The sequence below is a fragment of the Delphinus delphis genome, chromosome 8, assembly GCF_949987515.2.
Source record: "Delphinus delphis chromosome 8, mDelDel1.2, whole genome shotgun sequence".
Lineage (NCBI taxonomy): Eukaryota > Metazoa > Chordata > Mammalia > Artiodactyla > Delphinidae > Delphinus > Delphinus delphis.
In genome coordinates this window covers 86,253,653-86,266,592 of record NC_082690.1, presented here as the reverse complement: position 1 = coordinate 86,266,592, position 12,940 = coordinate 86,253,653, and the positions used below count along the sequence as shown (strand labels likewise).

General features: G+C 49.5%; 1 protein-coding gene across 1 annotated transcript in view; it reads right to left on the bottom strand.

Annotated features, from left to right (window-relative positions):
• NAT10 (N-acetyltransferase 10) overlaps positions 1-12,940 on the bottom strand; it is a 39,329-nt gene that overhangs the window by 20,504 nt on the left and 5,885 nt on the right. The window contains exons 5-12 of the mRNA XM_060018680.1: positions 12,337-12,459; positions 10,625-10,686; positions 9,093-9,207; positions 8,887-8,994; positions 5,180-5,313; positions 3,884-3,977; positions 3,642-3,740; positions 120-256 (exon numbers count right to left, since the gene is read on the bottom strand). Coding sequence (XP_059874663.1) covers positions 120-256; positions 3,642-3,740; positions 3,884-3,977; positions 5,180-5,313; positions 8,887-8,994; positions 9,093-9,207; positions 10,625-10,686; positions 12,337-12,459 — 872 coding nt within the window. The remainder of the gene's footprint in view (positions 1-119; positions 257-3,641; positions 3,741-3,883; positions 3,978-5,179; positions 5,314-8,886; positions 8,995-9,092; positions 9,208-10,624; positions 10,687-12,336; positions 12,460-12,940) is intronic.

Here is a 12,940-nt window from a genome sequence, read left to right as displayed (position 1 = left end):
AAAGACTCAAACTTCAGGAATCAGCCCTACCCACCCAGGCCCAGGTCACATGCGTTAAATGCTATGTAACTGGCAACAACCTACAATGGGAGCAACGGCTCCTGCCCGAGGTGCCTCACCCGTTGATGGTGGATGCCATGAACACAAGGTAGGGCCCCAGAAGGCTCTTCACCAGGGGGAGGGGGATGGCAGCAGCTTCATCGATCACAACAAGTTCAGCCTGGCCCAGTTTCACAGCATCTGCAGGATGTATATACTGCCAGAAAGAAAAATTTGTATTATTAGCTTGGCCACCTGATACCATGGCTGTGATCTCTGGTGAGTCACCATAAAGGCCTCTCTTTACTCTCTCTCCCCAGTCCCATTTCTTCTTCTCTCATTCCTCCTCCTCGCTTTTCCCTGGCAGGGCAAAGCTGGGATGGGCTTAGAGTCAGATGCCTGGGTCCAAACAGGTCGACCACTGGCTGTGTGGCCCTGGGCAGGTCACTTCATCTCAGCACCTCAGATTCCTCTCCAGAAAATGGAGGAAATACCTGATGGCTGCTTGAGAAAAAAAATAGGTAAATCTGTAAAAATGCCCTACCTGGGACCTGGCTGAGTGATAGGTGGTGCCTCCCCTTCTCTCCTCTCTCCCTTCTCAGGCTTCTCCCCAGCCTCACTCTGGCCAGTGGGCCAGAGGCAAGCTTGGCCCCAGCAATGGCTAAAGGCGAGGAGTTTCTCAAGCATCTCCTACACTCTGGGTACTGTGTCCTGCTTTGACACCATCAATATAAAGCCCAGGTCCCCCTGCACTGGTGGGGACACTTCTAAGACTTATAACCTTCTTAGTGCGCACACATCCTTATTTATATTATTAGCTGGGCCATCTAATGTCACAAACTTGCCATGAGCTTGGCACCCTTATGCGTATAAACAACCCTTTCAGTTCCTACAGGGGTTCCTGCTCTTTTTAAAGTTTGCAAAAGTCTATGAAGAGGTATTTTTACAGGAGAGGAAACCTGAATAGCCAACTAAGATAAACAAAGGTACTCAACCTCACTAGTCATCACAGCAATGCTCAAGACAACAAGGAGACCCCACTTCACACGCAGACGGGCAAAACTTAAATAGCAGTAAAACACCCAGTGTTCGTGAGGACGTGGGGAAACAAAAACTCGAGAGTGCTGCGGTGAATGTCAATATGTACAAACACTTTAAGGAAGAATTTGGCAAAATCCGAGAAAGATGGAAATCTACGTATACCCTAAGACCCAACAATTCCAATTCTAGAAACATATAAATAAACTGTAATGTGCTCATATAGTGCTTAAAAATGAATCAACCAGATCTACAAGCTTCAATCTGGACCAACTTGAAAACAAATGTTGAGTGAAAAAAAGGCAAGCTAAAGAAAGACAAGTATAGTACGTTACCATTTACGGATACATAATTATGTAGTGAAATATAAACAAATGAATTGAAAGGAAACACACCAGGGACTTCCCTGGTGGCGCAGTGGTTAAGAATCCGCCTGCCAATGCAGGGGACACGGGTTCGAGCCCTGGTCCGGGAAGATCCCACATGCTGCAGAGCAACTAAGCCTGTGTGCCACAACTACTGAGCCTGCGCCCTAGAGCCCGCGAGCCACAACTACTGAAGCTCGCGAGCCTAGAGTCCGTGCTCCGCCACAAGAGAAGCCACCGCAATGAGAAGCTCGTGCACCGCAATAGGAAGCCCGCTCACCGCAACCAGAGAAAACCTGCGTGCAGTGATGAAGACCCAGCCCAACCAAAAATAAATAAATAAATTTATTAACAAAGAGAAGAAAAAGAAAGGAAACACACCAATCTCAGAGCACAGTATGGGGAGTGGCGGAAGGGAATGGATGGGGAAGGGTACAGGAGGGACTTCAACCGTGTCTGTGAGGATTCAGATCTTTAAAACAAAAATATGAGTGGCTTTTTTTTTTTTTTTTTTTTTTGCGGTACGCAGGCCTCTCACTGTTGTGGCCTCTCCCGTTGCGGAGCACAGACTCCGGACGTGCAGGCTCAGCGGCCATGGCTCACGGGCCCAGCCACTCCACGACATGCGGGATCTTCCCGGACCGGGGCACGAACCCGTGTCCCCTGCATCGACAGGCGGACTCTCAACCACTGCGCCACCAGGGAAGCCCATGAGTGGCTTTTTAAACGTGAAACCAACACAGCAAACAGCAAAACATCAGCATTTCTTAAGCCTGAGTGCTGGGCACCTGAGTGTTATCTTATATTGGTCTCTGTGCTTTCCTGTAGTTTTCAAGTATTCCATTACAGGTGAGATTTTTTAACTGCTTTGCTGGAAGCTGATGGGTCGAGGGAGCAGAGACCCCACTCATTTCCGACAGCAGATACATGTCCTCAGGAAGGCCCCACATCTTGGATCCTTACAGGGAAAAACTAAACAAGCACCTCATAAAAGCAGCAGGAAGCAGGCCCCTGGAGAGGCACCGCCGACTTTAATATTCTGCTGTATCGCAATTTCCAGCAAGAAAGAAGAGGTCTCAAAGGGACACAAATGTAGCCTCATAAAGTCAGGTCACCTCTTCTGCGCTTCAACTCCAGTCTGGAGACAAAAGGACTCTGGTAATACGAGAAGGTCTCTCATGACAGATCCAAGGCGCAGCGAGGGCTGAGCCAGGCATTTCACGGAAAGCTTCTCCCTCTTTGGTTTGTGTGTTTCTCTTGAGTTTTAACAGATCTCTGTATTCTCAGGGCCTGCAGCCTGCCCCTCACCCCGCCCTACCCCAACACTGGACTCTCTTCCCCTCAGCTGAGAGAACCAGGCCAAAGTAGGAAGAAACGCACAGAGAGAAGAGAGTCTAGAAAGAGACCCAGCAAGAAAAAAATTAAGGTCCTTGAGGGAAAAAGGCACAAACACTGAAACCTCATTTATAACCTGGATCCTTGATAAAAGGTATACCTCCTTGACAGACATATACAAATGCCTCACAGGCATAAAGCTCAAGGGCGTAAAGTGCCAAGTTGGCCTGGCCCACTTCCCACCCCAACCCAACTCCAAAAGTGATCAATAACCTGCTCCACTAGGAGCCCACGGGCCTCCATCCCTTCTGCAAGCCTGTCACGATTTAACAAAATTGTAGCCTTTGGACACGTACAGACCATTCAGGCTTACAGAGCACTGGAGATTCACAGAGCTTTCGGGGAAACACTGTTTCAAAAGGAAAATAGGCCACCGGCTAAACCACAAAGATTCAGAGTACATTTTACAAAGAACTTTTCTTCTTTTAAATGGTGAGGTTATTTATTGTCCTTGCTACAGATGCATCATTTCAAAACCTGCTGTAACTATGCAAAATTAGAAATGTCCGAAAAAATGATTTTATTTCTCTTAGCTGATTAGCATACTTACAATCCTACTCACTCAATTTTCAAGGGACAAAACTACAACTTTCCCATCTGGCTACATACATTTGGTAGTCTGCTCGAATGTTTTTCTTTAGAAGAGGCTGAAAATCTGGAACACGTTTACCGTAAAACAACAACGCTGTCTAAAAGATATGCAATTACACAGCACATAAAACAACTATAAAAGGAGACGTCTTAGAGCGTTTATACACAGCAGGACACTGGCCCCACGTGGTAGGGTTCTAGAACAAGCCTCACCTGAATGGTCTGCCTGTGTTCCCGGAAAATGTTCACTCTGATCACGGCTTTGTTAAATTCAGGATTTAGAGACTGAATGATCTCATAATCCAGATGCTCCTAATAGGGAAAGAGCCAAACCAATGCCAAACGTCAGAAACAGGCTTTAGAAACTAAGTATTACGAAAGTTTGCATTCTAAAGACTTCACCTGGATTTATACTCAGCATGGAATCAAAATAAGCTCTTATCCTAATTTCCTACCTGATACTGCAGAGCATCAAATCCTTTAAATACAAATTCAAACAGAGTGTGGAGGTTATCCGGGCTCGGAGAGGTAACAAAGATATTGGAGTAGCTGTTGAACAAAAGGAGGATTTTTTTTTTTTTAAGTAATTAGGAAATCTAAGAAATGTTTAGAGAACTTAAAAAAAGAAAACATTTTTGTTTGCCCCTGTTACACAGGGGATAACCAGAGACAGTGGCAGAAAAAAAATCAGGACACACGTTTTGGGGAGGAAAAGTAAAGCAACTCCAGACCTGAGGGTATTCTTCCTCCCAACCTAATGAAAACGCATTACCAGTTTGAAGGTAGCACATCCCAGCAATCAGCTACCAGCATCTGTGAAAGCACCCTGCTGAGGGCACTGTGGGGACTGCTCCCTCAGTGCCAGGGCTGGCACGCGGCTCCCCAGTCCTGCACCCTGGGACGGGAGAGGGCTTCACTCTCATCACTAGCTGTGCTGTGAGGGTTTCAAACCGTGAAGCCAAAGTGCTCAACTGTGCTCAGGCTAAGGCCACAGTTAACCTCTGAGGAATCCTTGTTCAGTGTAAAGGATGCTGATGGTGGCGGGGCTGAGTGGTACTGCCAGAGCAGCGAGAGAAACAAAGGACTAGGAGTCAGGAGCCGAGTTCAGCCCCAGCACTACCAGCACTGACTTGGGGGGGTCTTGGGTGAGTCACTGAAACTCCCTAAGCCTGGGTTTATCCATCTATGAAACGCTAACATTGTTAATTAGGAGCACCAAGGAAGAGAATGCATACGGGACGTGGCAAATTCTAGGTCCGTTATTTATGTCTGGGAAGCTGGAAGTACATGATCTCCTGGCAGTTGCAGAAGTCTTCCGCCCAGGACAAAAGAATGGAAAGGAACATCACACTCAAATGCAGCTCCTCAGGAGCAAACAAGATCTTCTACTGATCAAAATCATTAAAATGTCAAACTTGTACTTTTCTAAGTCAGCAAAGCGGGTCATATTCATGCTCATCTCCTGAGAGTTTTTAAGTTTCTTACCCCCATTTCTTTGCTCTTGTGTGTTTGTTCAACTCTAAATAGTGAGTTGGCCCTGGGGTATGTCTGTGTGTGCATGCACACATATACGTGCACCTTTGGGGGTTTGGGGGAAACAGCATTGCTCTTTCTAGACAGGAACCCAAGACCTAGAGAAATCACACAGGAGCCCGCTCAGACCCAGGAGCAGCTTCCCTGTCCCCTGACCCCCTACTCCTGCACACTGCTCCCTCAGAGCTCAGAGTGCCTAAAGATGGGGACCCCCTTACCCAAAAGCCACCGCCCCAGCAATAGCCAATCCCAGGGCTGCAGATTTTCCCCTTCCTCGGGCAGCTGTGAGCACAACAGTACTCCTCAGGGTCTTTTCCGAGATCCCCTCAATGAATTTCAAGACAGCTTTGGCCTGTGGAAAGAGAAACATATTAGGTGAGCTTTGAGAAAGGCCAAGGTCCAGCCATCTACCACCATCGCTGCGGAGAATTCAGGCTGATGCCTAGGCTAACTCGGGGGCGGAGGGGCTGCAGGGCAGTTCTTACTGGCCAGAAAGCAAGGCCCAACACCTGGACTCTCACTGCCTTAATCGTCCCCTCTGGGTCTCAAGGCTTTAAACACCAACTAGGTGCTGATAACCCCCAAGTTCATACCTCCATCCAGACCTCTTCCCCGCACACCAGACTCTTCTATACACGCAACTGCCCCTGCTCTGCCCTCCACCTGTACATCTAATAGACATCTCACATTGAACACCTAACATCCCCTCCAATCCTCCCCCACCTACGATCTTCCCCAGCTCAGCTAACTGTCCAATTGTTTAGGCCAAAAGTCTTCTCCATTTTCTCCCATACCTGATTCATCAGCAAATCCTGTCCATACTTCCTTCAAAACATAAAAATTCTACATTCCTCACCATCCTCCTCCTCCACCACTCTGGTCAAAGCCACCACCCTGTACTGCCGCCATTATTACAGGAGCCTCCTAATCAGTCCTGCTCCCACCTTCGTTCCCCTACAGCCTAGACTCAACACAGCACAAGGCGATCCTGTTAAAATTAAGGCTGGCTTCCAGAAGCATAAGAATTCCTTCAATTGGATAAATAATTTGTGTATTTGTTTAAAAAGAAAAAGCATGATAACGGGGATTAAATAAATAAAGCCAGCCTGGGGATCCCTCTGACAGCTGTGCAGAGACCATAAGCATAAAACTCTCTGCTGGCCCCCATCGCTCCATTACTTGGGAGTAAATGCCAAGCCCTCCCAGGGGCCTGCATGGCCTGCACGGTCTGACCTCCATCGTCTCCTCCTACCCTCACCCACTCGCTCTGCTTCAGCCCAGTCGGCCTCCTTGTGAGTCCCTGAGCGCACCAGGAGAACCGACCTGAGGCCTGTGTATCTGGTGACCCCTCCGCCGGGAGCACTCTCCCTGCAGAGAGCCACGTGGCTCGTTTTCTCAACTCCTTCAAGCCCACTCAAAGAGCAGCTGCTCACCAGGCCCTCTCTGACCACGAGACAGAGACCCGCAGCACCCCTCCCTCCTCCCGGCACTCCCCATCCCTCCTCGCTGCTCTTCATGTTTCCCCACCTACACAGCACCTTCTACTACAATATGTGGTTTGCTTATTTCCTTGATTCCCTGTCTTCCTCATCCCACCAGAATGTAAGCCCCATAAAGCAGGTGCGTCCCTCTTGTTTACTGCTGAGCCCCTGCCTAGAGGAGTGTCAGTGGCACTTAATGAGAAGAGGGACCATAACACTACTCAGGGGCCAGACTCTGCTCCCCACGGGGAATCTGCCCTGGGAACAGGCCACTGAGACTGGGAAGAAGGCCAGATTGTCCAGCCTGGCCTGTCTGGTCCTGAAGAAGCTGCCTTACATGACTGGGCATGGACACTCAGAAGATACCGATAAGACGCAGTCCCAGGCAGAAGGAAGGGAAGGAAGGGGAGGGGCTTCAGGAAGCCAGAGTCTCTCCAGATGGAAACACTCAGAGGGGATCCAGGTCCTACTCGCCTTAACTCGGCCTTGGCCGAACACTGTATTTTATCCTCTTGTTGTTTGCTTTAGAGTAGAAAAGTGAAGAACTCTGATAAAACATAAGTGGCAAAATCTACAAACATAATAAAAGGGTATGAAATCTGGACTAAAAATGCACTCTAAAGTAATATTCTAAAATGAAAAACCAATACAAAAAAGCAGAGTGGTTTATAAAAACAAACAAAATAACCAGTAATTATATGAAAACAGTGCCTGCTTCTCTCATAACTAAAGTAACAACAAATTGAAACAACGATCCTATGTTCCCATATCAGATTCGTAAAGATATACGAGTTTAACAGTACCCAGTGTTGGCAAAACTGCAGAGAAAAAGGCCTTTTCACACATGGTGCGGGTTCCATAACCTGGCATGACACCTGTTTTAATGCACACATACTCTACCCCAGCAATTCTCCTGTTAAATTATCCTAGAGACAGTGCCCACAAATGTATCTGTAAGAATGTCCTAATAGCATTACTTATAATAGCAAAAAAGCTGGAATCAAGCCAAATGTCTAATGGGGACCACCTTCCCTTTGCACACTTTAAAAATACCCATTTATATGCACAGAAAAAGATCCAAAAGGACACACAATAAACCGTTAACAGTAGCTGTCTCTGCAGAGCAGGACAGCCAAGGAGAAACACCACTTTCTATTTTTAATGCACACTTTCCTACTTACTGATTTTTTAAATTTTTTTGCCATGGGTCATTTATTTTCTTATAACAATACTACTGTATTATAGTTTCTCCCTCTTCTGCCCTTTCCCTATCCTCTCTCTCACTCCCTGTCTCTGGTGATAAAGTTACCAGGAAGTGGTTGAAAGCAACCCAGAGCCTGCAGCCGGGGCTGCAGAGAGAGCTGCGTGGTTGGTGATTCTACTTCCAGCATGGAAAGGGAATCCACCCTATTGGGTCTCAGCCCCAAGTGGGCGGCATCATTGCAGCTGTTTTCCATCATGAGGGAAAAGCCCAGCGCTGAGAGAGGCCTGTGCTGCTTGGCTGGCTCAGGCTGGACCAGAACCCTGAACACACCCGACAGCTTGCAGGCCTCTGGGCCACATCCATTCAGCTCCCATCACCGCCCAGGAACCACCGGAGAAGCCAAGTTTACCAGCCCTGGCCACTTCAGGGAGCACAGAAATGCATCCTGGCAGCTCCCACCCAGCCTGCTGTCTGTACCTAGAGATCAGGTACACAGAGGATCCTCACCACACGGCCCTCATCAGCCCTCACACTGAAGCCTCCAGCTCTCCTCACTTAGGAACAAGGCATAAGCGAAAACCTTTACATCATCAAAACTTAATGAAAATGGGGGCTTCCCTGGTGGCGCAGTGGTTGAGAAGCCACCTGCCAATGCAGGGGACACGGGTTCGAGTCCTGGTCCGGGAAGACCCCTCATGCCGCGGAGCAATTAAGCCCATGTGCCACAACTCCTGAGCCTGCGCTCTAGAGCCCACGAGCTACAAGTACTGAAGCCCGCGAGCCTAGAGCCCTTGCTCCGCAGCAAGAGAAGCCACCGCAGTGAGAAGCCCACGCACCGCAACGAAGAGTAGCCCCAGTTCGCCGCAACTAGAGAAAGCCCAAGCGCAACAGCGAAGACCCAATGCAGCCAAAAATAAATACATTTAATAAATTAAAAAAAAATAATGAAAATGAAAGGACACAGGTCTAGCACCCCGTGCCTGTGGCGTTCCTCCATAAATGTAACCCATCTCCCCCCGACCCCCAGCTCCCTGATAACGTGGGGAAGGGGGAGCTAATCCTGGACCACTGTTGTGAACACATGCTGCTGCTGCACGCCTGAGTGTGAGCAACAGAAAAGGGACCTCGCCCTTGGAGGAGCCAAGCCTTGTTCTAGCTTGGCGTCTGTCACTCTCCGCCTGCTGTCTCTCCCCTCCGTGCCGTGCAGACTGGGCTGGGGACGTTCCGAACGCACGCTCACCTGGTCTAGGGTCTTGCAGCACTCCACCAACACGCCCACAGGCTGGGTGTCCTGCAAGCTCTCCTTCAGCTCCTTCAGCTCCAGACCAGAAGGCCCAAGACTCTCCTCCTACCAGACAGGAGAGGAGGAGAAGCTTTGCCGCCACCCCGGGAGGGCCAGCACAGAAAACGCAGCCTGCCCCACGTTCCCGGCCCCCGGCAGCTCACCGGGGTCTGGGGAGGGAGGGCCTCAACGCTGGCGGCATGGGAGGAGATGGGCAGGATGTTGAGCTGGTCATCGATGGCGAGACACCTCTTACACGAGGCCAGAGAAAGAATAAACCTGAGGAACAAACCGCAGTCGTGAGGTGCTGAGGGCAGTGTCTGCACAACAAGGGAAGGGCTTTTCTCCAGGAAAATCATCTAGCCCCACGTCTCTAAGAAAGCTGGAGAAAGCCAACACCGTCATCTGGAGGGCAGTGCTGGATGATTCCCAGCCTCCTTTACGAGGCCCGAACATGCTTTATAGAGCAAACAAGCAAACGGGGAACTCCCTTAAGCGACTGATTACAAGGGCCCCTACTGTGCAGAAGCCCGCTGCTCCAGGGTGCCCCGGCCCTTCCCCCATCCTGCCAGGTTTACCCTTTAGCACTACGTGTCTCCTTGAATGGGGAACACCAAAGCCACCCCACATGTGCTCACCAGCCACACAGGGAAACAAACGCATACACAAATGGACTGACCTTCTGCCACAAGGAGGAGAAAATAAAGGAAAGGGTGGAGGGGAAAGCTCCCTCTAGCACTATAATACAAACATTTTTGCGTGTAGCAAAACATGTGTTTGGCTATAAAATCCAAGCTTCTCCCACAACTGCAAGAAAAGGGCCTCCCGCACTACTTTCACAGGCTTCCCTTCCAGCCAGTAGCGCTGGGCGACCTCCAGGCCCACTCCTACTGAGCAGCTTCAGAGGCGACTGAAATTAGGTCGCACAGTTCACCCAGGCCAGGATTCCTAAACCTCAGCACTACTGAGATTCTGGACCAGATAATTCTTTGTTGGAGGGGCTTTTCGGTGCCTTTTAAGCTGTTCAGCGGCACCCTTGGCCTCTACCGCCACCAGCCTCCCGCCCTCACCGCAGGTCACGACCATCAAAGCGTCTCCAGACACTGCCAAGTCTCCCCAGGGGCAAAACTGCTCCAGTTGCGATCCACTGACTTAGGACATGGCTTCTTTCTTCTTAAGGTGTTTCACGTGTTGCTAACTGGCGTTCCCTAAAAAGGGGTCTGTGGTCAAATAAATTGGGGTCCCTGGTGCTGTGAGACTTTTCAGAGGCTAAAACAGGCTCACGTGAATCCTCAGAAAGGAAAAACCATATCAGCATTTCCCAGACGTACTGGACCAGAGAACCCCTTTGTCATAAGGTCCCTCTTAAACATCAGTGTTCTGTGAAACACATTTGGGAAAAGAGCGGTCCAGACAAATCACCCCTCTGACAGATGCGTAGGCTAAAAGCCAGAGCGGGAGAGAGACTTGGTAAGGGCCAGAAGCAAGATAGAATCCAGGCCCCAGCCTTCCACTCACTTTTATTGCTTCCAGTTAGCTGCACAACTACCGCTGCTATCGGGAATCTCACCATTTGGGGCTCCTGCACTATCTTCCCTGAGACAGAGCACAGCTTTCAGTTGGGTCCAAGGTGAAAATGTTCCTCCCACTGTGGCTCCCCACAGCTGAGGAAGTGAGAAACGTGCTCCAGACCCACCTCTCATTAAATCTTCCCACCACATCCTGATGGGCCTCCGTCCTGTATCTTGAATGCACGTCCTAAAAGAGACAACATCCATTAACAGAGGCACCCAAATCCCACTGAGGTTCAGCGTCCAAGTGTGAAGAAGTTCCAGCAAACAGCCCTGGGATAAAAGAGGCACCAGTGATGCTACTAGAAACAACATCTACTCCTACCTAACCTGCCATGCGAAACTGGCCGGATGCGATCTGCTGCAGCAAGACTCAGACACTAAATGCAATGTTTCTTACCACAACAAATGTCCCCTCACCTCACCTTTGACTGTTCCCACATTTTATCCAGCAGCACAAAACATATTCACTCGTTCAATAAAATGCACATGCCAACGCCAGACAAGCTGGGCACACACCGGTGTTTAGTAAAGCATGAAACCTATTCTCCTGAAGCTTACAGTCAAATGGTTGGACGGAGACAAACAAGTAAATAGATACAAATTTTGGCAAGTGCTATGAATGAGAAACAGGGTGCAGGGGCAGCCAATGGGGGGGTGGGGAGGGGGAATACTTATATAGGGTAGAGAGGGAAGGCCCTCTGAGTTGGTAAGCAGGCAGCCAAGTAAGAGAGGGAGGAGGAACAAACAAAGTGACGTGGGCACAGACATTCGCTCACTCACAGATATTTCAGGAGGGCTTACTAAAGGCCAGGCACCCTTCCAGGATCAGGGAATATACCAGGGAGGAAAACAAAGTCCCTGCTCCCATAAAGTTTGGAGACTGGCACGGGAAGCCAGACAATAAACAAATAAATGTCTAACTTTAGGTGGCTGTACCATGCTTTGAAGCAAAATAAAACAGGTTGAGGAGTGACAGGCCAACCACATATGCTACACAGGGTGTGAGAGAGGCCGCACTGAGGAAGTGGTATCTTGGCAGGGACTGGAACGCAGCGAGGAAGTGAGCCAGCAGACACTCCGTGGAAACGGCGTGAAGGCCCTCAGGTGAGAGTCTGCTGAGGGGAGAGGGCGCACCTGAAGACCTCCGAGGAGGCCGGAGGGGCTGGGGCCGATGGGGCGACAGGAAGCAGGCACTGAGATCTGAAGGAAGTCCACTTCACCGGGCGGATGCAGCTCATGAAACCCTGAGGCCAAGCCTAACAGTTCCTGAGCAGCTGGCAATGTACATTGACTCCAAATCTGCGGCTCAACGCACCCATGTGGCAGAACCAGCTCTCATCCAGGGAAACCCTTCCAGCCACTCCCTCAGCTGGGGCAAAAAAAAAATACCCCCCACCCCCTGGAGTCAAAGTTTCTGCCAGTCCGGGAGCGGGACAGCAATTCTCCTCCACTACCCATTAGGGTGAGGGCAGGTGAGGACGTCTGTGCGTGGTCCCCTTTTTGTAGTACACAAATGTAAGCACTGGCGTGGCTCTCTGTGGGATACTGTTTTAGAAATTGAACTACACAACAGCTGCATCATGTCTGAATCTCACTGGTGTAGAATCTGCAAATGCCTGAGAGCAAAAGCAAAATTCACAGATTCCTAAGCACACCCAGGGCCACTGAGGCTTCTCTGCAGAAAATTCCTCATTAGCTCCAAAGAGCTCCCAGCCTAGAAATTATACTGACCGCTCACTGGAGTTGCTCAGTAGGAGTTCTTAAAAGAAAGCAGCAAAAACACAGATTGATTTGAACCACCACAATCAAGTTAAAGAAAAAAACAGACACTTACCATGGTCATCGTGTACAACTGCTTGAGTGAGTTCATGGTCCGTAGGAGGATAACCACCAGCCCACCACCTTCCACTGTCTCTACAGTCCTGGCCAGCAAGTTTGGAGTCAAAGCTTCAAAATCCTGGAAAAAGGAAACCTTAGAACTGGCTGCAAAGAGCACCCACTGGGAAGCTTAACGAGGGGCCAGGCGATAAGGTACAAGGAGGGCTTCAGAGTACAAACTCAACACCATACCCCGTACCTGACTCACCAGGACACACACACACACACACGCACACACACACAGTCCCTTACTCAGGGGACCACAGAAGAGAGCCCAGCCCTGGAGAAGAAGTATACCCGGTTTTACATGTCAAAGTGTTTCCCGTAATCCCTCATAAAATCTTATTCGGAAAGAAGTCCTCCAATCCACACTGATTCACACTTGAATTTCAGAAATACCTCACACTCATTTTCTGCTCTGTTCATAGACGGAAACTGTCTGACAAAACTCAACTGCACCACATGGGGGAGCCGCTGCCACCATCACTTCACCTGGTAACTAGTGAGCAGAAGCAGCTCCCTACCAGTCAGCGATGGGGTGAGAACAGGCAAAACGCTCT